The sequence below is a fragment of the Oncorhynchus nerka genome, linkage group LG3 (genome assembly GCF_034236695.1).
Source record: "Oncorhynchus nerka isolate Pitt River linkage group LG3, Oner_Uvic_2.0, whole genome shotgun sequence".
NCBI lineage: Eukaryota > Metazoa > Chordata > Actinopteri > Salmoniformes > Salmonidae > Oncorhynchus > Oncorhynchus nerka.
Window position 1 is genome coordinate 17,477,779 of NC_088398.1, and position 27,800 is coordinate 17,505,578.

Here is a 27,800-nt window from a genome sequence, read left to right on the forward strand (position 1 = left end):
CCAGACCATTATTCCTCCTCCACCAAACTTTTACAGATGGCACTATGCTTGGGGCAGGTAGTATTCTCTTGGCATCCGTCAAACCCAGATTCTTCCGTCGGACTGCCAGATGGTGAAGCATGATTCATCACTTCAGAAAACGAATTTCCACTGCTCCAGAATCCAATGGCGACCGGTTTTACACCACTCCAGCCAACATTTGGCATTACGAATGGTGATCTTAGGCTTGTGTATGGATGCTCAGCCATAGAAACCCATTTCATGAAGCTCTCGACGAACAGTTATTGTGCTGTTGCTTCGAGAGGCAGTTTGGAACTTGGTAGTGAGTACAACACACTTCAACACTTGGTGGTCCCATTCTGAGAGCTTGTGTGGCCTACCATTTCGCGGCTGAGACATTGTTGCTCCTAGACTTCACAATAACAGCCTTTACCTTTGACCGGGGAAGCTCTAGCAAGGCAAAAATTTGCCATACTGACTTGTTGGAAAGGTGGCCTCCTATGACGGTGCCACGTTGAAAGTCACTGAGCTCTTCAGTAAGGCCATTCTACTGCCAATGTTTGTCTATGGAAATTGAACGGCTGTGTGTTCGATTCAGCAACGGGTGTGGCTGAAATAGCCGAATCCACTCATTTGAAGGGGTGTCTATATACTTTTTTGTATATATATAGTGTATAAAGGCCAAAGTCCACCTTCTTAACCTTTAAAATATCTGGGTTCTACTGGTGAAAGGCAACCCCTGCAGTCTGCAGTGAAGGCCTATCCACCACCATGGACTCTTCAGGAGCACCATTCGAACCCTCAACCCTTTTAACAGCCGCTGCATATGAAATGCTCTGGACAGCCCTGACTTTGGCCACCTCATTCTTTTTCACCCTTGTCGGGCATTCCAAAGACGTGGCTTCATGATTCCAACTTGTCACATTTTTATCCCTTTTAAACACATAATCTTTTCCACAACTTGGACATATTGGCTTCTCCCTTCTACAAACACTTGAAATGTCCAAAAGCTTTACAGTGATCATTGGTCTTGGGATAAATGCTCTGAATCGGTAGTTGATATACTCCCACTGCTCTTGAGTAGCAAGAGATAAAAAAATTTTTTAAAGAACAGAGAGTCTTCACTTTTTCACCACACAATTCATCTGACGCGCATCAATCACTCCAGGAATATTTTTTATCTCTTCAACATTGACTTCCCTCGAGACACACGACACGTCAAACTTCTCAAATCGGGTGAGACGCAACACACGTTCCTTCTGATCCTAAGAAGTACAAAAAAATTGAAACAAGCCCACCTCTCGTGATCCTCACAGCCTTAACTTTACCCAGTACTCTCTCCACCAGTTTGGATATCGCAAATGGATTCTTCAAGATTGGTAATCTGATCAGCTGCTCCTCCATTAACAAACAATGCTCCTACAAGATAATGTAAAAAATAAAATTGATAATGATCCAATTCTCCTTGAGTCTGCTGCCATTAGGTACCGAATCTCTGTTGTAACAGAACATTTTCCTGCACAGCAGTATATTCAAGTTTTAAAAAGGCTTCTTATCAGGTATCAAGGTAAGACCCAAGTGTAGACTGTGTGAAGTAACAATGTTTATTGTAACCACAGGAGCAGGCAAATGACAGGTCAAGACTGCCAGGGGTTGATCATCCAGAGCAGAGGTCAAGGTACAGGAAGGCAGGTCGGCTCAGAGACAGGTAGTGGTCAAAACCCAGGAGGACGAGAAAAAGAGGGACTAGGGAAACCCAGTGTCATTTCCACTTAAAAATTTCAGACTTGATTTGCGCTAATGAAAAATGTTATAACCCCTACAAAAATGTCCATTCATTATAATCTACATAATTCCCATCTTGTTTCTACATGATTCTTTTGTTGTTAAATTTGACCTTGATGTCTACTTCTATGATTATTGGAGTTATCCTTGTTGCTACTCTATTACAGTTGTATGAATATTGTTGCTTGTTTTTTGTTGTTGTTTGTAACAGTTCAAATGAAAATCGTTTACGGACCAATGATCTACGCTTTTATTCCACTGATCTATGTATGTGACAACTTTCTTAAATTACACAGACGACTAGTGTTACTTCAGTCACAGGACTTAGAACTAGATTACACCAGAAGAGGGTGTTGATTGTCATGATATTTTCAATATTTTCATGTTGCATATTGTGCTTAATGTAGCTCAGTTATGAGAAGTGTGTGAGTGTGTGTACACGCTTACAAGCCTGTGTGCACGCATGCCTCCATGCATGTGTGTCAAGATTCTGGTGATGTAAAGCTGTTTTAAAAAATGAGCTGCAAACACTGGAGTATAACTTTTTATTTGCACGTTGAATGACTGTTAATGAAAAAAACACACAAGTTAGCATCCGCGTAATATACTCAGCACATAGGAAAATGTAAGTTTTAGACACCGTTTGCATTACTGGCAAGTATTTCATTACATAGTTTAACTCCATGTATTTGGACAGAAGATACCTTGAAATAATCATTTGTACCAGTCCACGATCAGTCATTATTACAGTTTGTTTACATTACGTTTCATATTTTATTCCAAATTAGTTAACAAGGATATTTCAACAAAGGAAATAGCTACACTGAAGGTCGTAGGTGGCGAGACAAGGTGAAGTAAGCCCCTTTTATACCTTGTTCTAACTTGCGTCCTTTGTCCTGATCTTGTCCACAGTCTGATTGTGCCCACATTTTTAGACAGGTGTTGACAATCAAAAGACACGTTGTGATCTTTTTGTGTCTAGACATCTTACAAGTGTAGACAGATCTGGACAGAAAAACCATTTAAATCATCATTATTCCGGCCTCTAAAATCAGTGATAGGTGGCTGATTACATCAATATGTGTCTTACAGTAAATACATATACAAATATTATAGCTGTGAAATGATTTGCATAAAGGAAGGGACCAGGAACTCTGGTCACAATGCAGAAACAGTGGACAGATAACAGACTCATTTTAATACCATGTGTAGACACACTTCTGGAAATGTGGGCACAATCAGAATGTAGACAAGATCAGGACTAAGGACCCATGTTAGCACCAGGTATAAACGGGGCTATAGACAGTCAAAATGGTGGGGGTTCTGATCGCAGGAGTTTGCTGCCAAAAGCAAACAAGGCAGCTCATATGTATTGCAACACAATTTTATGCTTTCCCCTTGCCCTGACAAGACACAAACCTGCAGTCTTACTTAAGTATTTTCACCTTGGCTTCACTGAGATTACTGTTCTCCCAGAGTTTCACACAGTCAATTTGCCAGACTGCACTGCAGTAAATGTTACACAGTGTGATCTAAAGCCATTGCAGCTAGACTCTCCATGTCTCCACTGAGTAGGCCTACAGCACAGGTGTCAAACTCATTCCACGGAGGGCCGAGTGTCTGCAAGTCCTCCCTTGTACTTGATTGATGAATTATGGTCACTAATTAGTAAGGAACTCCCCACTACTTGTTGTCTAGGGCTTCATTGAAAGGAAAAAAAAAAACCTGCAGACACTAGGCCCTCCATGGAATGAGTTTGACACCCCTGACCTACGGTGTACAATGATGACAGAGCATCAGTCATACAGCCAAATCCTCACAGGGTGTGATAGGTGTTATGATGGGTTCACTAATATATCAAATACTGTGACTTCTCTCATTATGAGGAATGAAGCATTAAAAGGAATTTGAGATATTAGTGATCCAAATAAAGAAGGTGCAAAGAAAGAGTTAGAGAGAGGAGAGGGAGAACAAAGGAGATTGAGGAAATAAGGGACTGTAAAGAGAGAGCTAGAAAGAAAGTGCGAAGGAGGGTCAGAGAGAGTGAGAGAGCGGGAGAAGAGAGGATGGAGAGGTTGGTGACAGTGAAGGTGTGGGGGTTTGCCCACCTGTGTCTCGTCCTTCTGGTCAAAAGCCTAGCCAAGCCAGAAGCTAGCAGTAGCCACCCCACTGCCATGTCCTGCTCTGAACCCCATCACAACTTATATTATTCTAAACAGTGCACCTGGGCTCTGCAGACTCCACACACACACACGCACACGCACACGCACATACACACACACACACACACACAGAGTATCACCAACAACATACAGGAGCTTCAACCTGTGAGGCTATTCACTATAGAAAATTGTTGACTTCAAGATATAAAGTACTGTTCTTTTATACAATATAATCTTGAAATTAGCCAAATGAAAGAGACAAAAATACACGAAGGGCTCGATTCAATCCGTATCGCTCAAATTCAGCGCTATTGAAATGTAAAGGCAATGTAAAGCCAATGTTCCCAAGTTCGCGAAGACTGCATTCACGGTAAACGCTGCATATGACAGCTCAATAAAAAATGACGTTTACATTTCAAGCACGCTATAGCGCAGAACTTCGGTGATTCGGATTGAATCGAGTCCTAAAAGATGAGCATGGCAGCAAAGGCCAAAATATATATGGAATATACTGTATAAACCTTTTGGAAACCACACAGCAAAACATGACCCTTTACAACTCTTCATGTCAAAACCATTATTCACAATAATATCAGTGACTTTCAAAAAACATCTGGCACTACAAGCTGCTAACTAGCATGTGTTATTACCTGGTTATTACAGTAGTAAGACTAACCTGCTGCAGTGATATTTCAGTCATTCGCTTATACTGTGGTGAATGCTTTTTCAATGCCACAGTATGAGAAGATGTCATATTTCTTGTGATCACATGTTAAATCAAATCAAATCAAATTGTATACATGGTTAGCAGATGTTAATGCGAGTGTAGCGAAACGCTACATGTATTCATGTAATAATGTTTTGGTTGTTTATTACATTCATATTTTCAGACCGAATTTGTTCTAAAAATGAACCCAAAATAAATATATTTGCAGTGAAATCACATTTGTCTGAACAACAAAGCATCAATTGGTTTGAAATCTTGATGGTTTTCATGTTAGATACAGAGCTTGTCATCAAATATGGTAATGCCACTAAACAACAACAGTTAGGCCCCAAAACATTTCATGGGTAGAAATTTCTAGCTGTCCTATTCATTGCTACTTTTAGAGAAACTGCAACAGAGAGTCGGTTGCATGATATTTTCTCATTTTAAGAGAGAGAAAAATATTCTCACTATCAATATAAGCAATACTTCTGTTTCCTTACTACATTTGATTTGATGATATTTCTGTTTAATTCAGACATGCGATGAATGAAGTACAATATTGGCAAGGGGAGGATTTTGAAGTCTGACAATTCTTCCTTTTTTAAGCATTTGCATGTATCCTCCCGTCGCCTAAACTTCATACAACATGGCCAGACAATAATTCATAACAGCCTTGAATGTGTGATCCTGGTCAGATTTTGGTTAACAAACAACTTTTTTATTTTCATTACTCTTACCCAAATGCTGAGACTGAGTGTCTCTATAATTCTGTAGTAGTGTGGGTTATATATGTGTATGTTTATCTGTATGCATGTTTGTTACTTTAATTCGATTCTGTAGTTGAACCTTAACCACTGTAAAGTCCACTGTACAAGTCCCACCAGGAATGTTGTTCATTTTCTGTTGGTATTATTCACAAGAGAATGTATGGCATGGGGAAAAGCCACTCTCTCGGCAAGAAGTCCCTCTCTTCCCCTCCTCCACCTCCCCCTATACACAGGTAGAACTATATGCATTAGGTGGTGTGAGGAGCTAGTATTCACTGAGGTTGTGCCACTTTGAGATCTGCCGACGGGGGTTTTCGCAGACTTCCCGCCAGTGGGCGGCGCCAGAGGGACAGGGGCTGTGCAGGCCGAGGGGCAGGCGCCCCACCACCTCGTTCTTAGTGGTACGGTCAAAGTCGACCACCACAAACTCCACGGAGATCTCAGGGAGCAGCTCGGGGGGCACGTCGTAGATGAAGGACTCGTTGAAGACAGGGTTTAACGTGCATTTCTTCACGTGCGTCTTTTTCTTGGCGATGCGCTTGCGTCCGTAGAACACATTGACCTTCACATATGGGTCTAAGGGAGAGAAGGACATTTTGGAATATTGCTATATGTAAAGGGGACATTACACAAGCTCCGCTTTTTTAAATTGTCCACAGGCACACACGCACACACTGACATACACAGTGGTTGAACTCACTTCCAGACAGGCCAGAGATGTCCATCTTGGGCAGGTGTTTGGCCTTCAGCACCACCACACTGAGGCGGTGGGAGACAGGCTGGTAGGACAGAGACACCAACAGCTCCCCACGGCTCTCGCACTGCAGGAAGAGACAGACACATAGAGGATTTAACTATTGATTCATTCAAAAGGAACAATCATCAAACCCACCTACTCAGCCTTTAAGACACAATACAACAATGAAACAGCCATAATCGTACAGTCATAGATTAAAAGTGCCAAGACAATAAAACTCAGCAGTCTTTGGAATTATCTATTTGCCAACCTTGTTCTACATGCACAATTATAAACTGGGTGGTTCAAGGCCTGAATGCTGATTGGCTTTATGACAAAACATGTATTTTTACTGCTCTAATTACGTTATTAACCAGTTTATTATAGCAATAAGTTTGTGGTATTTGTGGTTTGTGGTATACGGCCATTATACCTCGGCTAAGGGCTGCATCCAGGCACATTGCGTCTTGCCTAAGAGCAGCCCTTAGCCGTGGTATATTGGCCATATACCACACCCACTCAGGCCTTATTGCGTAAATATACCATACATATCTGCGTGTGGAAACAGACTAGTGTGATTCTTTGAGTGTTTATGTGAGAAACAGCACAACGTATACAGTATAGCGGTTTGTATAATCTAGGTGTTCTGCATAGTAAGAGCAAGGAAATTAAACAATGAATCAGATAAACTGTGAACAAAATCTGTCATATCTGGCCTTTACACTGTATATCCATATAAATGTACATCAGATCTTGGTACTGTATATATTAATACAGATGACAGTAGGTAGACATGATGTATGATGCTACAGACCAGCACACACATGCCCTTTCTCATATTCACTGACTTGCAATTGATTTCATATTATTCCAACCCATCACTAAAAGGGCATTTTCTAATCTAATGATTATAAAATGAGGATTTGCTGAGAAGAATCCCTAGGTGAGTGTCCTGGTGATTGGTATGCTTATGATGGATTATTTCAATAAGCAAGAAGATGACCTTGCTTTGATGAAGGTTGTTTGACCGAAAGCTTAGCCACACAAATTTGCCCTGACACCACTACAGTGAGCCAAAGTTCTCTTCTCATTCTACTGTAGTTTTAATACACCTGCAACTTACTATCCTAGTCAGGTATGAGGTTGATTCCCATGCATGGTGTATCGACTTCCCCCATGCTACTGCAATACCTTGCCCTCCACAATGAGTACTGAGGAACACTATCCGTTTTTACGATCAGACTTCTTTCAATGAGGAAGTAATAACCCCTGCATTGCATCCATACAAAACATATCAATCCCTTCTTATATTGAACAGCAGATGGGTTATACACAATGGCCACACAGGGAGGACTAGTGCCACAGGTACATGTAGGAACAAAAAACGAAAGTTCTTGGTGAGTCCGAGTTGGGTACACACTCACATGCACACGTGTGGCTGTGATGATGAAGGGAGCCTGATGGATGGCTGGCTGCATTGAGAGATTACATGGAGGCGTTGTTTCTGTCTCCTCAGTTTGGCTGCAGTTAAGACTTGAATGGGGACCGAATCAATAGAGACACATTGACCTTCCTGTCAGACAACCCCCTCTGTGTACTGCACTGCGCTCAATTCCATGTGTGTGTGTGTGTGTGTGTGTGTGTGTGTGTGTGTGTGTGTGTGTGTGTGTGTGTGTGTGTGTGTGTGTGTGTGTGTGTGTGTGTGTGTGTGTGTGCGCGCCGGGCCCCTACTTCTAAGAATATGTTGGAATTGTCTGTTCATGCTTTTAAACATGTGTAGGTCTCCCCCCCCCATTCCTCACCTGCATGTTCCTCTTGCTGATTTGCTGGGTGATGTGCACCCGCCCCGTGCTGGGTTCCAACTCTGTCAGCGGGACCACCACCTCTCCTATGACATCATCTCGGGCGAAGCGGTCGAAGCTGAGCACCAGGAAGTGCAGCGTGAGCTCGGGCAACGAGCTGTAGGCCACGCCATAGAACGTGAACGTCTCGTCAAACACCGGCTCCAGTGTCTTCCTCAGGACCCTGGTCTTCACCCGGTGCTTCTTCTCAGGGAGGATGGTCATCTTCACGTAGGGGTCGGAGCTGTTTCCCTGTTCGTCAACTGCAGGCAGGCCATGGGCTCCAACGATGGTCACCACCAAGGCTTTCTTGGGGAAGTTGTAGTCTAAAGCCAGGCTGAGGGAGCCCAGGCTGGTTTCAGGCTCTGATTCTGGGTCGGAGGACGCGGGGGTGAAAGGTGAAACGGTCTTGCTGCTGTTCTCGCTACTGGTAGCTGAGCTATCCAGGCAGCAGTAGTCGGCCCTGACGGGCAGTGCCGCCTCCATTCTGGGCTGGCCAGCAGGGGGCACCAGGTGGCTCATCTGGAGATGGGTAGGAGCATCCAGGATGTTGTTCTCAGCATCCACCAGGACCATCCCGCGGCCGCCACCCCTCTCTCTGTCTCTCTCCCCCTGCCACCCAGCACGCCTGGCCACCCGTACTATCCTCTTGCTGCTGCTGAGGGACTCTGGGTAGATACTGATGCCCTTCAGCATGTGGATGAACTTGTAGGGCGGGTCTTCAGCAGAGTCACAGTACTGATCACCATGGAGCTTGTACCGGCCCATCACCCGGAGGTGTCGACGCTGGCAGAAGGACCACAGGAGAACCAGGATCACCACGGCAACCACCAGAGCCGCTGCACCGATAAAACCAGCCAGCACCGGTGACATGTCTAAAAGAGAGGGGAAGATAGAATGAGTAAAAGCCTTTGCACAGTCTAGACTGGGATGTGTTTGCAATGTCTGGTGTAAGAAATATTCATACTGAAGTCTCTAAATCAAGTAGATAGTCAAACTGTCGGTTGCATTTAGTTCATCCAGGAACTGGAACTGACTCAGATTAAAGAAATTCAACTCTTTAAGCTGCACCAAGTGATGCAGTACTGAAAATCAAATAGGAATTCATGTAACTGCCCTCCAGTGGCTCATTATTGTCAGGTAGGCTAAATAATGTAAGTCGTGTGACCACACCACCCAGGGTGAGTGACTCCACTCCACTGTGACTCAACACTGTGACTGTGCCATACAGCAGGAGTGACTTCACTACAGTGTCACAGAGCACAAGGCAAGGTGTGAGTGGGAAACACATGAGCAATATGGACGTCATTCAGCCAGGTGTCACCAGGCTGCTTAAATGTCAGCCCCCAACACCACACAAACACACACACACACAGAGACTTGTACAACTAACCTTGTGGACACACACAATTCAGTCCTATTCAAAATCCTATTTTCCCTAACCCGAACCCTTACCCTAACCTTAACCCTAAAACCTAACCTTAACCTTAAACCTAACCCTAAAACAAAAACCTAACATTAACCCTAACCCTAACCCTAGCTCCTAACCCTAAATCTAATTCAAACCATAACACTAATTCTAACCTTAACCCTTAAGCATTTGACCTTGTGGGGACCAACAAAATGTCCCCAGTTGATAAAAAATGTTTTACTGTTAGTTTACTATAGTTAAACACATCCACACACACAGTCCACCTCTTTATTTAACTCATTAGTCATTTGCCTCCCTTAATTGATCCCAGTGACGGTGTGCTTTATCTAGCAGACAGACCATGTTCCAGGGCTGGTCATTACGCCAGACTAGGTCGTGTATTGTCTGCCTCAATGTGTCTGGGAGGTATAGCCCCATACCCTGTCTCTGTGTGTGTGTCTCTGTGTATGTGTATGTGCGAGGGGTGAGGTTCTAAGTGTCTGTGCACATGCAGGTATGCATGAATCTATGTGTGACTGTGTGTGCGAGCCACCACCCACTCATTTGCTGCTGGGGTTAATGTGAGACTGTAATGCGCACATGACTGCTGTGCGCACATGGTAAGGCTGACTGTGCTGATCCCAGCTGTAATGGGACTCAGTGGACAGAGCCTGCTGCAGCGGGGCGGGAGGGCCGGGAGAGGGCCCTTTGTTTGGCCAAGCCCCTGAAAAGAGACGCATTGTGCCCCCCCCCTATCAGCCCTCCACAGGGAACATTTCCCTAGCTGCGCTGGCCTTCAGATCATGTCACCATACTCCAATTGGTAAACTTGTCAGTCTATACAGTGAATGTGCATGAGCATGCACATATGTGATGCACGAGGCACACATGCATGCACATACACAGACTCTATCTTTCTCCCTCTTCACCTCAGCTATCAAACTATATTTATATTATTATATTATTATTTATCTGTTTTTCTCTATCTCTCTCCCGTCTCCATTTTCATCTGTCTTTGTCTGTCTCTCCTCTCCCTCCTTCAACTGTCTGTCTTTCAACAAAATACTGTGCCCTTCCTTCCTGTTGTTGTTCATTGGCATTCTGGGTAGGGATACCAGGAGGATGATGTCAGATTTTGGAAGGAGCTTAATGCCAGCTGAGCCCGTTGCCCTGGAAACATACCCCAGGGGGATGGCAGTAGTGAGCTCTCAAATCTTCCGCTTCAGTGGGTCCAGGAATTGTCCACAAAATGTGTTAAGTAAAAGCATAAATTGAATGTGCTGATTAACAGAACCAAAAATACACTGTACATTTTTGTATTAACTAGACACAATGCCAATCTCCTCAGTTCAGTTTTTTTTTCTGTGGGTAACTATAAAGATCTTTTTTTCTGTGGATTCCATCTGTTAGCCTTCTGCATAACCCATTTCAGATCCTTCATCAAGAAAAAGAGCTCAGGTTGATTTGCAAGGAATTATGTAATTCTATCTAACCATAGATTACAGATCAGACCACACTACTGTATAGGTAGTTTGACATTCCAAATATGAACAGCACACATGCCGAGTTCAAGACATCCTTTTTATTTAAATATGCACAGCTACTGTCAGTGGCATCATGCCTATAGGGGACACAAAGGCATGCGCCCCCTAAGATTTGTCATGTTTTAAAATTAATTTTATCATAATTATTTATAAAAAGATATGTCAGCGGTACTTTTCGACAGGGGGCACACTGACTGGACCAGGCAAAGTGTACCCCCCTACCTATTCTCCCCTAGTAAGTGGTTCCTTCCAAGGTGCACAGAGCAGAGATGCCTCGGCAGGACGCTAGATACTCTAGTGTGTGAGGTATCGTCAGTGGAGGAGAGAGTGTAGAGTGACACACACAGCGTTTGATTTGATTTGAGCCATTTCCAGTGCCTGACCCTGCCACTTTGTTTGATAAACTGAGTCATGGGGCTGGGGAAATGTAACCACTGTTCATAGACAGAGCTATGCATGCAAAGATTGACAGACAATTTGATTGTTCTTTTCAAAACTCAAATGACAATAAATTGATACATAATTGAATAAAATTGCTTTAATTATTGGGTTATGATACTATATACCAGTGTGGCAGTTGCACTAAACTTCTAAGGCAAAGCGGTTCTTAAAGAATCAATGTGCATCCTTAATTAACATGAACAGGTAAGGAGATATGCTTAGATAAGGAGATAAGGAGGTAAGGAGATATGCTTAGATAAGGAGATAAGGAGGTAAGAAGATATGCTTAGATAAATTATGCAGAAAAATAGACATAGTTTTGACATATAATTAGTCATAATAACTATGGCTCTAGATTGCAAGAAAAAGCTGTTTCTGGTGTTTGAAGAATGCAAAATTATCCAAACTTCTGACCAACTGCCCGTCTTTCTTTCTGCCTGGCACCGGTTGGTACAGCATAAACCCCATCATCCACCAGCCTGGTAAACAGTGCTGAGTGACCATGGAGCACTGAGAGACTATCTGTCTGCATTGGCAACATGTCTTATTGTATACTGCCTGTGAACATAAGATTCAGTTGATTTGCAGAACTCAGATTGTGATGTGGACCAGATGTGTCTTAATCCTGATGAGTGACCCAGATTAGATCACTGGCTGTAATCTGGGTTTCTGGAGTCTGTTGGGCTGAATTGCAGATATCCAACTCTCATGTTCTGCTGCATCCGGCAGGCTCAGGGCCAACATTATGTTTGCAATAACACATCGCTAACACTCAAGCATAGATTGCACAACTGTTTATCTTGAGCCTGTTTGAGATGATTGTAATGAGTTGTTGTAATGAGGTTCTTCAAGCAGTTGAATGTTTAGATGCTCTTGATGGATTAATCTTAAATCAACCAAGAAATATGAAAATGCATTTATTAACAAAAGCCTCCTCTTCCGCATGGACATGAATCAACTCCAACAGGTTACAGGCCCATTCCTGGCAGTGCTTATTGGTTTATATTTTAGAACAATCCGTTTTGTTTCTGCACTTGGGTTGTCCTATTCTTCTGATGATATAATATCCACAACCCTCCCCATTCCCCATCACCTATTCATGTCACTTGCTGAGAGAATCTGGCACTGTTTGGGTCACCAACACCCCCTGCCTTCAGAGCACTACACTTCTTATTATGGCAATGTGGCATTAAACTACTGTTCAGGGATCTTAATTTAAAGCTCGGGGTCTGATACAATGAAAATATGTCCATTTGGCCAAGCTCCAGGTTCCGGGATGCTTGCTTTAACAAAAACAAAGGAACGGGGCTGGCGATGCTTATGCAGGAATAGACATCACGTCATCCTATCCACCCCATCGTACGCGCACATTGAAGACCACCGGGAGAAGTGACAATGTTGGGAATGGGCCGCAGTACTCTATCTTTTGATAGAATAGGCCTACAATTATTATGTTGTTGGACCAAATTACTCACTGATTGAAAACAAATAATTGCATAATAGCAAATACTGTAATAATAGGCTCCCACTGGGCACACACTGGTTGAATCAACGTTGTTTCCACGTCATTTCAATGAAATTAAGTTGAACCAACGTGGAATAGACGTTGAATTGATTGACGTCTGTGCCTAGTAATGTTACTATCTCTGTTGAACATGCCTGTGTAATCAGTTTCGTTCAATTTCCAAATGACATTCGATGCTATTTACATTAACATAGGCCATGGTAATGAATAAATGTCAAATTTACATTTGGCAATCTTTGATGATAGCAATCAACTTAATCATGCTATTTGGGTGTGTTCACTCTCATATGGCCTTATTTCTAAAATGAATGGGCATTATTTGAACATTTTGCCTAATGTAAATACAAGACATCATATAACGTTACCATCTGACGACACAATAAACAAAATGCCAAATAATTCCGAAAAATGTCTGCTACTTACCATATGCAGGTCGTAATTCTGTAATCTCAGCCATTTTGAGAATTAACGCAGGATGCTTTACTGGCAGCCCAGATAAAAAGGGTAAATGAAAGAATATAAAGCTAATTTGTCCCTATTTTATATCCATAGAGAATGAGTAACGATACTTCAACCAAATATTCCAGTAAATGAGCTCACAGGTTAATAAATAATGATTGTCTTCCTCTTTTCGTATGGTCTATTCGATCTCTATACGCCAAACTCAATGATGCTATTATATCTCGGATGCTGCGTGGGGCTCGAGACTGGTACTCACGGACTCGCAGGAGGGTTTAGACCCGCCCCGGGGTGGCGTCAGAATGTCATTTTTTTCTTGTATGATACAGTGTATGTATGTAAAGGACCAATTACTGGTGGATGGGTAGCACACTTTCATTCAAATAGTTGCTTGGCAACATTACACAATAGGTCTAAGGACCATACAGATTTTATAAAAACGGTTTAATTTTTGGCAAACTTTGGAATAATTATAACATACATACAGCATTTGCAAAGCACATCATTTTACATACTCCTCCCACTAAAACAACCATTATAAAGCTGTGTTCAAGACTAATGCAAAAATAGTATATTTTGGTCAATTCTAACTCAATAATAAATCATTTTGATATCTACTAGAGACCAAAACAAGCTGACTACAGACAGCTGAAAGTACACTGTAAAAAACAATGACTGCTACTAATATTATGATTTACAAGTAGAATACATGACAAATAATTTAATATTATAGATATGTTCTCATCTTTAACCCTCACATGATTACCATTAGGAGCTTGAAGAGAAGCAGAGACCCTCATGTGTGTTTTATAAGTGTCCCAAATTAGACATAAATAAACATATAAAACAATACATTTGTTTTATAAACCGCTATATTCTGGACATATCATTTGGTGAAGTAAACCAGTCACAGGCCCTACATCAACATGGATGGACTGCAAATGCACGTAGTACCCAGAAAGTTCACTAGGTGTCCTACTGGACAAATGTAATTCAGCCAATGAAGTCATACTACACGACATGTACAGCATGAGGCTAGTTGTTTTCTCACTTTACTAAAACACAATCGTAAATTGCAGTAGATACATCACTTTGGCTGACAAGAGGCGCATTGCAGCAGGAATGTACTGAGAAAACCAACAAATGAAGGCCGTTTTTTTCTGTGGGGTTTGTAATCTTTGTCAGTACTTCAAAATTAAGGCACCAATTTAATTAATTAATTCTTTAATTAGGCCTAGAAGTACTTTAGTTAAAGGCATATCTTGGCATACATCAACACAAATACATGCTTTGGTTGAACAAAGGCAGGACACAAAATGAAGATAGGCACATTCAGCAAAGGTTTTATGGCCATAAAATAGCAGTGAAAAATCTTTCACTTTCTGACAACTTTGGTCTGACTGAATAAAACGTTACAAATACTGTGTAAAACCTTCCATCAATAAATATAATCAATGAGATTCTTGATATTCCATTTCTTGTTTTTGGTAGCTATACTGAACACAAATATAAAGGCAACATGCAACAATTTCAAATATTTTTCTGAGCCACAAATAAATTCATTAGGCCCTAATCTATGGATTTCACATGACTGGGCAGGGGAGCAGCCATGGGAGCACATAGGCCCACCCACTTCGGAGCCAGGCTCAACCAATGGGAAGCCAGACCCAGACAATCAGAATTGTTTTTTTTCCACACAAAAAGGACTTTATTACAGACAGAAATACCCCACTCCCAGAATATCCTGCAGGTGAAGAAGCCGGATGTGGAGGTCCTGGGCTGGCGTGGTTACATGCGAACTGCGCTTGTGAGGCTGGTTGGAAGTACTGCCAAATTCTCGAAAACAACATTGGAGGTTGCTTATGGCAGAGAATTGAATTCTCTGGCAACAGCTCTGGTGGACATTCCTGCAGTTATCATGACAATTGTACACTCCCTCAAAACTTGAGACATCTGTGGCATTGTGTTGTGTGACAACTGCACATTTTAGAGTGTCCTTTCATTGTCCTCAGCACAAGGTGCACCTGTGTAATGATCATGCTGTCCAATCAGCTTCTTGATATGCCACACTTCTTAGGTTGTAAGTCGCTCTGGATAAGAGCGTCTGCTAAATGACTTAAATGTAAATGTAAATGTAAATTATCTTGACAAAGGCTAAAATGCCCACCAACATTAATGTAAACAAATTTGTGCACAAAATTTGAGAAAAATAAGCTTTTTGTGCGTATGGAAAATTTCTGGGATTTCATGAAACACGGGACCAACACTTTACATGTTGAGTTTTATTTTTGTTCAGTATAAATATAACTGAGTCAAATGATGCAGGTTAATGAAAAATACTGATAAGAGAAAAGGTTGATGGAGATTGTGGTGACTATTGTTTCAATTTCTCCCTGAAGAACAAACAGACCCTACTGAAGGCAGTTAAAGGACAGCAGCATTCTCCAGATGCAATATACCTGTCTGAGTCTGCTGCCCTGTAATCAAGGCATCATTCCAACACTGCTTAAGTGAGAATCCACTGCAGCACATGTGCTATCATTCTGACTTTCTGAACAATTCCCAAAGTGTTTTATCCAGGCAGGTTACCAGGTCATTGGCGGTGCGAGGCTAGTTTCCACTACTAAAAAGCATTGATGCCTTTAGTGCAAGTTCCAGTCTCTGTGAAAAGATTGGCTGTTGAGCGAGTACATTTTGCAGTCAAAACTGCTTCAGGAAAATCAGGCGATTCAAACAGGAAAATATATAAAAGCATTTAAAATACCTTTTCGATAGAAGTTCGATACAAGTTTCTATCAAAGTCTACAGTCTTTGTTTCAGGTGCTGAGGAAAAAGGTATCCAATCCAAAACGTACTGTAGTGTTCATGAAGGTTATCATCCAAACCAAGCAACTGAGACACCGCCACCTCTCTCTCACATACACCCACACACACACTGCTTAGTTGACATGTCCATGTCCTCCTAGGTCAGCCAGAGGCATAGTGTGCAGCACCTCATCCAGCAGCTGCAGGGCACGGTGCAGGTGGACTTCCACCCAGCAGGGGGTGTGCTTGATGCTCTGCCGAGGGTAGTCGGGCCCCCAGCCCTTCACAAAGCTGAGCCTCAGGATACACAGCCGCCGTAGGTCGTCCACACCTATCCCGGCTGCCGCCGACAGACCTGGGAGAAGAGAGATTTACTGAGTGATTAAGAGAGCGAGAGAGAGAGAAAGAAAGAGAGAGCAAGAGAGAATGACAGAAGCACTCACTGACTGCCGGGGCGATTCCCCCCACACTGCCAGGCCCTGGGATGTTGCCTGCCACTGCTGCAGCCTGTGCTGCTGCTGCAGCCTGGGCCGTGGCTGCCTGCTGCTGCATCTGCCTGTGGCACTGACGCAGGTCAAACACCTTCATGTAGGCCCCAGGGTAGATCTTGTGAACTGCGTCTCCCGGGGCTCGCCCCGCCTCCCGGTCCAGGTAGTAGCTCTGTACGAACACTGCATGGTCGCTAAGGCAACGCATCCACACATCCCCCTCACCACGACACTCCAACTGCACCCCCTTCCCAATGTGCAACCTGTGAAATGGAGATAGGAGTTCACACTAGTGAAGAGAAAATCACAGACACTGAGGATTGTATTTATTTCTATACAGGCGATAAATACATGTTTGCCCTGTGTATTCTGCATTCCAACAAAGTTCTCCAATAGCTAGCGGTTAGGCAAGGTGGGTATATTAGGGGCACGCTGATAGACCTGGCTCTTTCGCTGGCGTCGGTGCGGTGCACGTTGCTGAGCTGGCCCAGACAGAAGCGGTCGCCCCCCGAGGGGTCCACGTATCCATCCACTGTCACCACGGGGCAGTTAGCCAGGACCTTGAACATCTCCCCAACCTGGATGTCCATCTCAAAGTAGGAGATGGAGCACCAGAACTCTGGACCTGGCAACACACACAGCATGAAATATAATATGAAACATTGCAAAATGGCTGCCATGTGTCCCTCATGTGGGTACTGTCCATTGGTGGTGGATGGGGTGAGTTGCCCAACACCATGTGTGTGGGTAAGTGTGTGTGAGTGGGTGTACGCTGTGTCTGTACCTGGATGGTTGGAGACTGGCTGAGGAAAGGCGGGTGCGCTGTGATGTTGCTGAGACCCTTTTAAGAGAAATGAATTAGCAAATAGGACAACGCTACCATATACATTAAGTAACAGTCCTGCATTTCTGACAGAACGATTGATTGACAGGTGATTGACATACAGAAGTGGTTGGGGTGGTGCAGTGGTGGTTGCTGGTGGCCACGCCCATTCTGCTGGGGTCCTACAGGGGTATAGGAGGCCGTGCTGGTGCCTGTCCAGGTTGCTGGAAGATTGTGAAGGAAGAGAACAAAAACAGTTGAAACTGACACAATGGAATTGACACCATCTCTGTGACACTGCCAACCTGGTTTGTTAGTAACTCACTGTGATAGGAGCTCTGTGTCTGTGTGTGTTTGGAGCTGCTGCTGTAGTCACTCTGGCTGTGAGGGGTAGGGGGCTGGGGGGTGGTCCGTGTGTGGGGGTGGTTGGGGGTGGCGTCTGGGGAATGCCCTGGATCTGGGGAGAGGCGATCTGGAGCAGGCCCTCGCCGTGGCCCCCAGACATGGGCCCCATCATGGAGCTGCTTACTGGAGGAGGGAGATGGGGGAAGGGGAATAAAGGGTGTAAATTGTAAGGGATAGAGTTAGACATGAAAGCAAAAGAGTCTAGTTCTTCTCAGCTGAATTGCTTGTACGGAAGTACTTCTTATTACCAGGTTCAGTTTATCTCACCTGGCGGAGAGAGGGGCATGCTGGGGTAGAGGTTGACGGAGGATGGGGCGCGGGGCGGCTCGGGGGGCATTTGCAGAGGGGGGAGGGGCTGGTTGTAGTGCTCGGGCTGGGGGGGCATCCTGGAGGGGAGGTCCATCTCATAACAGTCATGGATGTACTCCTCTTTGATCAGCCGACCTGGAGGACCTTGTAATGATGGGAGGGGGAGAAAGAGAGAGACAGAGTGGGAGGGAGAGAGAGGGAGGGATGGAGAGGGAGAGAAACAGAGAGAGAAACAGAAAACAAGAGAGAGCGAGAGAGAGAGGGAGAGAGAGCAAGAGATAGACAGTCAGGCAGAAATCAGGCATGAGTCATGTTATTATTGTCACACCCTGATCTGTTTCACCTGTCTTTGTGATTGTCTCCACCCCCTTCCAGGTGTCGCCTATCTTCCCCATTATCCCCTGTGTATTTATACCTGTGTTCTCCGTTTGTCTGTTGCCAGTTCGTCTTGTTTGTCAAGTCAACCAGCGTTTTTGGCTCTGCTCCTGCTTTTCCCAGTTTCTCTTTCTCTTTTTCTCTCCTGCCTGCCTGACCATTCTGCCTGCCCCTGACCCTGAGCCTGCCTGTGGACCTGTACCTTTGCCCCACCTCTGGTTTATTGACCTCTGCCTACCCTGACCCTGCCCTGACCCTGCCTGCCGTCCGGTACCGTTGCCTCACCTCTGATTTACTGACCCCTGCCTGCCTTGACCTGTCTATTGCCTGCCCCTGTTGAATTATTAAACCATTGTTAATTCGACATTGTCTGCATCTGTGTCTTACCTTCATACCTGATAATTATTTTTTTTTTCGATTCATGAATGGATACATTTAGAATAAATTCCGGAATTTACTGTAATTTAGATCAAATTGATGGATGGTATTTATTGTTGCCTCTATCTGGGAGTGATTTTTGCCCTGTCATGCAGCCTGTGACACCTTCTTGCAATTTCATTGAGGTGTCCTTCTTGTAGTGTAGACTAGCTCAGACAGGTATGAATCTGGCTGGTTTAGAAGCTCTGCATTCCATATTTTTCATCAGATTGCCAAGAGCACATCTACAGTATATCTGTATCAAAACAGTAGTATTGCCTGTGCACTTTGGGAAATGCGATAAAAACAGATTGGTTAGAATGAGTTGCTATTGCTTATTACCATTTTGATGATGTTTGATGATGCTGAAAATAGTGTTTTCCTCCTCACCTGCATTTTGAATGCTGAGACCAACTTGAGGAGAGGGACAGAAAGGGAAACAAAGTTAGAAACAGCATGGTAGTTCTGAAAAAACCTGTGACCCAAAGAGCCTGTTAACAACTTCATATTCTCCTTCCCCATTTGTGCTTCTAATTTCATTAGAGGAAGTGAAATTGTGAACAGACGCACCAATGCCTGGCGATACCACTCTCTCGTAGTGGTAGGGGTTGACACACACGTTGTCATACTTGAGGTCAAAGGCGAACTGGCAGAACTTGACGTGCTTCAGTTCATTCTTGTGGAGGTCTGGCCAGCGCCAGAGCCTAGCGTAGATCACATGGGGGAACCCTTTCCTCCCAGCTACCTGGAGCGAGAGAGGAGAGAGAATGGAGAATGAGGGCCTGGAGGAATTCCTTTCCAACATCCGTCCAGGAATTTTAGGGTGATTATTTACAATGGGATGGTGGGTCTCAGAAAGGGAATGGGGGACAGTATGGAGGCTTTGACGGGGTTGGAATTTGAGCATGGAGGGAGTGTAACTGTGGGGAATCTAAGTGGAGGGGAACAAGGGAAAGAAACGGAGAGAAAAGATGGGAGAGGGAGAATGAGAATGAGGAGAGCAAGAGGGAGCTGGTAGACAGGGAGTGGTCGAGGAAACAGGTCATGAATGGAAATTTACATCAATGTTAAACACACTCACATACACACACACTCTCTCCAGGCACACACTCTGGGTGGGGAGGAATAGCCTTGGAGACATTAAAACATCTCAGACTGAGATGAATAGCACAAATAGTGACTATCTGAGTATTTGTTATTGAGGAAGAGTGTGAGTGTGACAAAAGAGGGAGCTGGTATAGGGTTAACTCAACAAGCTGAGCTGGAGAGGAATGACATTGTCTCACTTTTTGTGTGTGTGTGTGTGTGTGTGTGTGTGTGTGTGTGTGTGTGTGAGACAGAGAGAGAGAGAGAGAGAGAGAGAGAGAGAGAAAGAGAGAGATCAGTATTTTGGGATCAACATACCCTTTCTCCACTAACATAAAGAGAAAGCCAAAATGGACTCCGTAAACTTTTACCTTTTCTTTTTTATTATTCTTTCTTCTTGAAAACCAAAGTGACCTTCCTCAGACAAAGAGTCAGAGCTGGCAGAGTGCCAGCCCAATTCCAGCCAGCAGACTGACAAACACACACACAGCCTACAGTCCTGAACAGAGAATAATACAGTACATTGTCCTATCTAGTTCTCACACATCACATTAATACGTGTCACTAACATCCGTATATCCACAGGCAATCTCAATTGTAGAAACTGTTGATGTAGGTCAAAACCTGCATTCAATAATAAACACTTTTCTCTCTCTATCTCACTCTCATAATCACAATCTCACACACACACAGAAAATAATGTGGTATGTCTGAGATTACAAATATACTTCCACAAACTTTAACACGGGAAAAACTCCAGGCACAAACACACACACGCCCGTACACACGCACACACACACCAGAGACAGACAGGCTTAACTTAACCCTGCCCCTTTCCTGTGTCTCAGACAAAACAACCCGCGCTACCCCTCCAGTACTCCCTCCCTCCCTCTCTCCCCCTCACAAGAGCTGGGGGAGGGGAACTCCCTCTGTCTCCTTCTCTCTAATTCCCTTGCTCTCTCTGTAAGCAACTTTTGGGTTACACTTCTACATATTCAATAGTATGTTCATTCTCTAGAAGTTAGCCTATAGGGAGACCTAAACCCCTTGACCTTTTTCTCCTGTTCCTCCTCCCTGAAGTGTGTAAGTAACCCACGAGTTGAATGATTCACTTGTTGAGTTCGAATCTCATCACGGACAACTTAGCTAATTAGTAACTTTTCAACTACTTACTAATTTTTAACTACTTAGCACATTAGCTAACCCTTCCCCTAACCTTAACCCTTTCAGCTAACTCTTCCCCTAAACTTAACCCTAACAGCCACGTCGCTAAAATTCGTAACATATCATAAGTTTAGAAAATTCACAACATATTATAGGTTTTGCAAATTCATAACATATACTACGAATTGTAATTCACAAAATATCATACGGAATGGGTGATAGACATCCACAAATGAACATATACCATACGAAACGTAACATATCATACTAAATGAAGTGTCTCGGATTTACGTACAAAATAATATGAAATGCTCTGACACCAGGTTGCACACATATGGTATGGGCTTTTAAAAAAAGGAAGACACCTGTGCCATGTCAGATATAGAATTGAAATGTATTTAGGTTTGATTTTGCGTCACAATATTACACTTTATATACATCACAGAAGACTGAAATATAACAAAACTGTTTGACATAGAAACACCGGATATTTGCCCAAACAAGCGTGTCTCTGTGAAATGTCAACGGAGCACTGAGCGTATAACAAGCTTTTTTATTTTCAAAGCCTTTTACATTTAATTATTATTGTGTCATGATAACTTTGCTTTTTGCGACCAGTAGAAATAACTTTGAAGACAATGACCTCAAAATGTAAAATCCTCAAAAGTTGTTACGAGAAACATGCACCGCTATGTCAACAAAGCTCAGTGCTTATTATTGGATGTATTAGGTTACTGTTAATGAAATGTTAGAGAAAGACCCCACTGAATGATTCAAAACATGAATAATCATATTTGTCTTGGTAAAATGTATTTTATAACATAAGGAAGTGAATTTCATCACCAAAGAGTGGGTGGACTAAACTATATGAGCTGACTGCGAGCCAGGCCTAATCGCCCAACATCAGTGCCTGACCTCACTAATGCTCGAGGCTGAATGGAAGCAAGTCCCCATAGCAATGTTCCAGTGGGAAAGCCTTCCCAGAAGAGTAGAGGCTGTTATAGCAGCGAAGGGGGAACCAACTCCATTTTAATGTCCATGATTTTGGAATGAGATGTTCAACAAGCAGATGTCCACATACTTTTGGTCATGTAGTGTATTACCACAATCATGACTGGCTGAAATAAAAGTATAGGCTTTGTTGCTGGCAGTACCTGAAAGGTGTATTAGTCAGTCATCAAAAGCGACCAGCTATTGGTCACTGAGTTGACAGAGTCTTTGTGCCATACCACCAATAACAATTCATCAGTGAATAATTAATTAATGAGATCCACTGATTTCATAAACAGTCCCTCTACAATCAGTGATACCATACCGGCCTAGGCCTCATTCAACCCAACATAACAGTAGCCTACCTGCAGGCGTCCATCAAGCGTCCTCTGGATGGTGACACACTTGCTGGGGTGAACTCCGTTGGTGGTGATGGCGGTGATGAGCGAGTCCAGCTCATCCTTCTTCTCCTTCAGCTTCTTTACCAGGCTCTCTATGGCACGCTTGGCAAAGCCCTCGTTCTCACCGCCCTGTCGGTGGCACATGAGGCTGTGCACGATGCTCAGGCAGGCATCGTTGCTGTTGGGGGGGTTCACTGACATCTCCCTGGGTTGAGGGGGGTTGGAGAGGAGGAGGTGAGAGACCACTATGGTGAAGCAACCAAATGCAATTGATTTATTTGATTGTTCTTTGATCACTGACACAACACTGAAGTCTGGACCTGATATGGTACTTCAGGTCAAGGTTCAAGTCATAGGCTATCAGCAACCAAGGTCCCTATAACAATCAAATAACAACTTTACCAGTATTAACAACACACAATGTATGGGACTTTTACAGAGCAGAAGATACAAAGCAGGCCAAGTAAACACAGAATTGAGTTGGCCAAAATGACTTTATCCTTAAATAGGTATTTACTACATATTTGAAAATACATTACATTAACCTAAAGAAAATGGACATTCTTATGATCCATGTGAAGTGTAGGGCGGCAGGTAGCCTAGTGGTTAAGAGCGTATGGCCAGTCCCCAAACGGTCACTGGATTGAATCCCCAAGCCTGTCAATGTGCCCTTGAGCAAGGCACTTAACCCTAACTGCTCTTGTAAGTCGCTCTGGATAAGAAAGTCTGCTAAATGATGTAAATGTAGGTGACTGAGTGTGACATACGTTGTTTACAAACATCCCCCCCATGTGTGTCATACTAGTGATGAAGTTGAGCTTGTTTTGCTTTGCACAACTAGTCTGAAAAAAACAATAATGCAGAAAATGTGTGATTTCCTAAAGTAGGCTATATAACAATCCACTTTGATAATGATAATAAAACTGTAATAAACTATAATAAACATAAATGCTCCACTCAAAAAATTCTAAGAGCATTTAGGAGGTCAAAAGTAATTTGTTTGCATGTTTACAAAAGCATGTAGGCCTACTGGGGGAAAACACATAATCACCACTGTAGGCTACAGTGTACACAGTACTTTGACATAGGATAGACACATTGACTTGAGAGTAGTTGGATGGGGGGGGGTGTCTGTCTCACTAACTGTAGGCTATAAATCTGTCAACAATCCATGTGACTCAGACTGGTTTGGTCAGCTAAAAAATCCCTATGAGAATAATCAATAACAAAATGTAGTTTACTTACAAATCAACAGGAGAACTGGACAAATATGTAGAGGGAGCTCTGAAGCAGTATTCCAAATGTATTTCCCCCTTTCCCCCTCTCTCTGTGGAGCTGTCTGTCTCGACTGTTGTCAGTCTATCACCCTCTCTCGCTCCCTTCGTTCATCCTGCTGCTCCCTCGACTCTTCTCTAGTTTGCTTGCAATAACAAAAGGGGGAGAGAGAGAACATCGTACGCGTGAGTTGTCTCGGGCAAAATTTCGAGCCAATCGCTGCGCCCGTTTCATTCCAGACGGTGGGGCTCTCCGCCAACTATGACGCTGCTCTCTTACAGCTAACAGCCAGCCACCGGGGGCTGATGTCTGTCTGGGTTGCTTGTTGATTGACAGGTCTGTGCGGCTGATTTTTTTTTAAAGTGGCGCCGGTGAGATTACCCCGCCCATTCTCGCTCCCCTCTCGTCCCACCAACTCCAGTGGATCTCCTCCCTGTGTAGAAAAACGCAGTGCCTGTGGGACCAAACTCTGGACGCCGTTTCACGATAGCTAACAACCGTATGTAGAATTACATTTTTAACAAACACTACGGATTGCGGCACAGAACAAATGATGTATCTAACTAAAACTACTGATTGCAGCACCCAAATAAAAAAACGCAGATACACAGGACAAACAAAGGTACAAAGTAAGCATTAACGAATGGACATTTTTCAAGTGTCGACTGATAGTGACTCGATGGTACACTCCGCCAACACTCATCGCAATTTTTAAGATTAACATGATTTTATCGGTAAATTATGCAACTGAAATTTGACTTCCGCTTTTAACCCAACCACTCCAAAAAGACACAATTTATAAAGGTTTCAAATTTCCCCCGTTTCTGGCTCGCCTCTAACCACTAGGCTACCTGCCACCCTGTATGCTCAACAAACCCATATGGTTTTCTTAGCTACCCAGAGGTGGTACAGGGACAAGTACTCTTGTGAATTTCAATAGTGTTGTCTGTCCATCAAATCGTGCAGTGTGGTCCTGAATCCTCTACCTGATTCCGGGTTACAAAGGGCTTGTCATTGACGGCCATTTCCGCTGGAAGGCAACTGCCAGATAGCAGTATAGGCATATGTCGTAAGTATGGACCCATCACCTAATAGGTGTTTGTTTTCTGTATATCAATGGCTCTGCATTTTATGGTCTGTTGCTGCTCTCTAGTGGCTAGTCCTGGCAGTACTACGGAGATCGCTCGCGCGCGCGCGTGTGTGTGTTTTCTGATCAAATTGCGATGTAAAAATAAAAGTATTAGGTCTGAATCACATTTGTATGTAATGGAAATACTGAAAACCAGCAGACACTCAAGCCTAGAGTAGTTGACTTTGCTAACAGCCTGTTAAACTGCTTGGGGCAGACTGCGCTAACAACTGAGTAAGGTCGAGTGAGTGTCATGAGGTGTGGTTTTCGCTCGTCGATTAGTTGCAAAGGTCTTATAGGGGGTGATAAGTGCCCGAATGCCTACCATTGAACGTCTGATTGTATTTCCTGTTATCGCTAATGAAAATATTATGGTAATCTATAGGTCTGTCTTTCCCTCAACACCTCATGGAATGGTATGTTATCTTAGCTCGCTGTATACCGATTTAAATGTTGTTAGCCAATCACAGACTGTGTTGTTACCAGGTCCCAGTATCAGACAACCACTAAGAGTTTTGTCAGTGGCTTTAAGTCAAATAGAGGAGTTCATAGGCATTCCCAGAAGGTCCGTGCTATTCGTGTTCCTTGGGATGTCCATACCTCAATCAAGTATAAATGTAAAATAGTTAAGTTTCGTGTTAGTTAAGGGTTATAGTTTAGGGTTCAATTTAGGGATGTAACAAGGAATCTGGATAGCTGGATATCTGGATAGAGTGGGAGACCGGCACGATATTTGAGAGCTCGGCAGCGACACAGACATTTTTTTACAAGCGGCAGATGCGATTTTTCGAGAGTGTCTGCCCCAGGTAGTTTCTTTAGAGACGATGAAAATAATTACCAAAATGTCCTTGATCTGATTGAGGAGTAAATACGCAATATTTAAGTTGTGATATCATTAGGAAATATTTAGTCCTACTGTGTTGATAATTACTTTTTGTTGATAACGAGTTGTACGAAAGACTATTGAGAGTAAATATTAGTTCATCATAGGAAAGCTGTAGTTCCACCCACCAGTGATGTGGAGCAGAGTATGCTAGGCGATCTCTAACTAAGGAGAAGGAAGTAACTAGAAAACGTACACAAACAAAGTGATAAGTTCCAGCTATCTTCTGTGATTACCTTTAGTTAGCATTCTTTGTTTTAGCCAAGGCCAGTGTGCGTCCTTCAAAAATGTGAGTTCATATTTCTTACTATTCATGTATTGTGGACACACTCAACTTTGTTATGCTAATGAGCATTTTTTACCGCGAGCTAGCAACTGTAAGCTTGCTAACCCTGTTGTTTCTGTTATCTCATTTCAGACATTTATTATTTCAGTGCATTGTATAATGTCCACCAGTGTCTAGTCTAATATGCGCTGTGGTTGTATGGATGTATACTGTGTCACGCCCTGATCTGTTTCACCTATCCTTGTGCTTGTCTCCACCCCCCTTCCCCACTTATCCTGTGGGCATTTATTCCTGTGTTTTCTGTCTGTCTGTGCCAGTTCATCTTGTTTGTTCAAGTCAACCAGCATTTTGTCTCAGCTCCTGCTTTTCCCCAGTCGCTCTTTGTCATCCCTCTGTTTTTGACCCTTGTCTGTTCTGACGCTGAGCCTGCCTGCCGTCCTGTGCCTTTGCCCCTACTCTGGATTACCAACCTCTGCCTGACCTGAACCTGGGCCTGCCTGCCGTCCTGTTCCTTGGCCCCACTACTCTGGATTATCGACCCCTGCCAGCCTTGGCCTGTCATTTGCCTGCCCCTGTTGTTGAAATTAACATTGTTACTTCAACACAGTCTGCACTTGGGTATTACCTGAAACCTGATAGTACGAACTCTCCATGACTGACACAGCAGACTTGGACCAGGTCTGCAATGCCATTTCCTCCCATTGGTAGACACGAGGAGTTGCTTCGTGGGCTGATGGAAGTGTTCCAGGACGTGGCCGACCGTCACAACCTAGCATTGGAAACTTTGTGGGAGCAATTCCGTGGGTTGCCTACTACGCAGCCTACCACGACAGTAACCTCCCAGCCCCCCAGTAACCCGGCTGGTAGCAGCGCCGTCACCCCGGTTTCCTGGGTACTCCGCTTACCTCCCCTGGAGCGCTACGATGGAGATTCCAGAACGAACCTGCCGGGCTTTTCTCTCCCAGTGCCCCCTTGTTTTCGAGCTGCAGCCTTCTTCGCTCCCCTCGGGCCGCTCAAAGATAGCGTACATTGTTACGCTGATGTCCCGGAGGACACTCGCCTGGGCCACGGCGGTGTGGGAGCAACAATCCGCTGTCTGCCTCAGTTTGGAGGTATTCGTGGCGGAGGTGAGAAAAGTTTGAGGCGGAGGTGTCCAGGAGAGAGGCTGTCCGGAAGTTGCTTCAGCAGAACTCGCTCAGTGTGGCAGACAATGCAGTGGATTTCCGCACGCTAGCAGCGAAGTGTGTCTGGAACCCGGAAGCGCTGTTCAACACGTTCCTGCACGGACTATCGGAGGAAGTAAAGGACGAGCTCGCAGCCCGGGAACTACCGATGGATCTCGACTCACTCATCGCTTTATTTATCCGGATTGATAGTCAGCTATGGGAACGTAGGAGTGAGAAGAGGTCTGATTGTGGTCACAATCGCTCACTCAAGGATCCCACCTTTCATGTGATGAACTCCAGAAGTCCCCGGTGTCTTCGTCCCCAAGAGGATCCGAGGTTACCCTAGTTCCTCCAAGAGCCTCCTCCGATTTACCCCTTCCCGAGCCGATGCAGCTCGGCAGGGCTAGGCTGTCTCCAG

At 43.9% G+C, this 27,800-nt stretch overlaps 1 protein-coding gene and 1 pseudogene across 1 annotated transcript; both read right to left on the reverse strand.

Annotated features, from left to right (window-relative positions):
- Positions 1–2,316: 2,316 nt before the first annotated feature.
- Positions 2,317–13,610, reverse strand: LOC115103006 (synaptotagmin-11-like). Its single transcript, XM_029623547.2, has 4 exons — positions 13,345–13,610; positions 7,962–8,875; positions 6,124–6,244; positions 2,317–5,999 (listed from the first exon to the last, which is right to left on the reverse strand). Exons 1-4 carry the CDS (start codon positions 13,376–13,378, stop codon positions 5,689–5,691), a joined length of 1,380 nt encoding a protein of 459 aa, XP_029479407.1. The 5' UTR covers positions 13,379–13,610; the 3' UTR covers positions 2,317–5,688.
- A 195-nt stretch (positions 13,611–13,805) lies between these two features.
- Positions 13,806–24,965, reverse strand: LOC115102988 (mothers against decapentaplegic homolog 4-like; annotated as a pseudogene).
- Positions 24,966–27,800: the final 2,835 nt, after the last annotated feature.

Excerpts from the sequence above, each read along its gene's own strand:
- LOC115103006 (XM_029623547.2), bottom strand. The coding sequence starts at position 13,378 with ATGGCTGAGATTACAGAATTACGACCTGCATATG. Across the intron at positions 8,876-13,344 it reads AGAATTACGACCTGCATATG|ACATGTCACCGGTGCTGGCT; the intron begins GTAAGTAGCAGA and ends CCTCTCTTTTAG. Across the intron at positions 6,245-7,961 it reads TCAGCAAGAGGAACATGCAG|TGCGAGAGCCGTGGGGAGCT; the intron begins GTGAGGAATGGG and ends CTCTTCCTGCAG.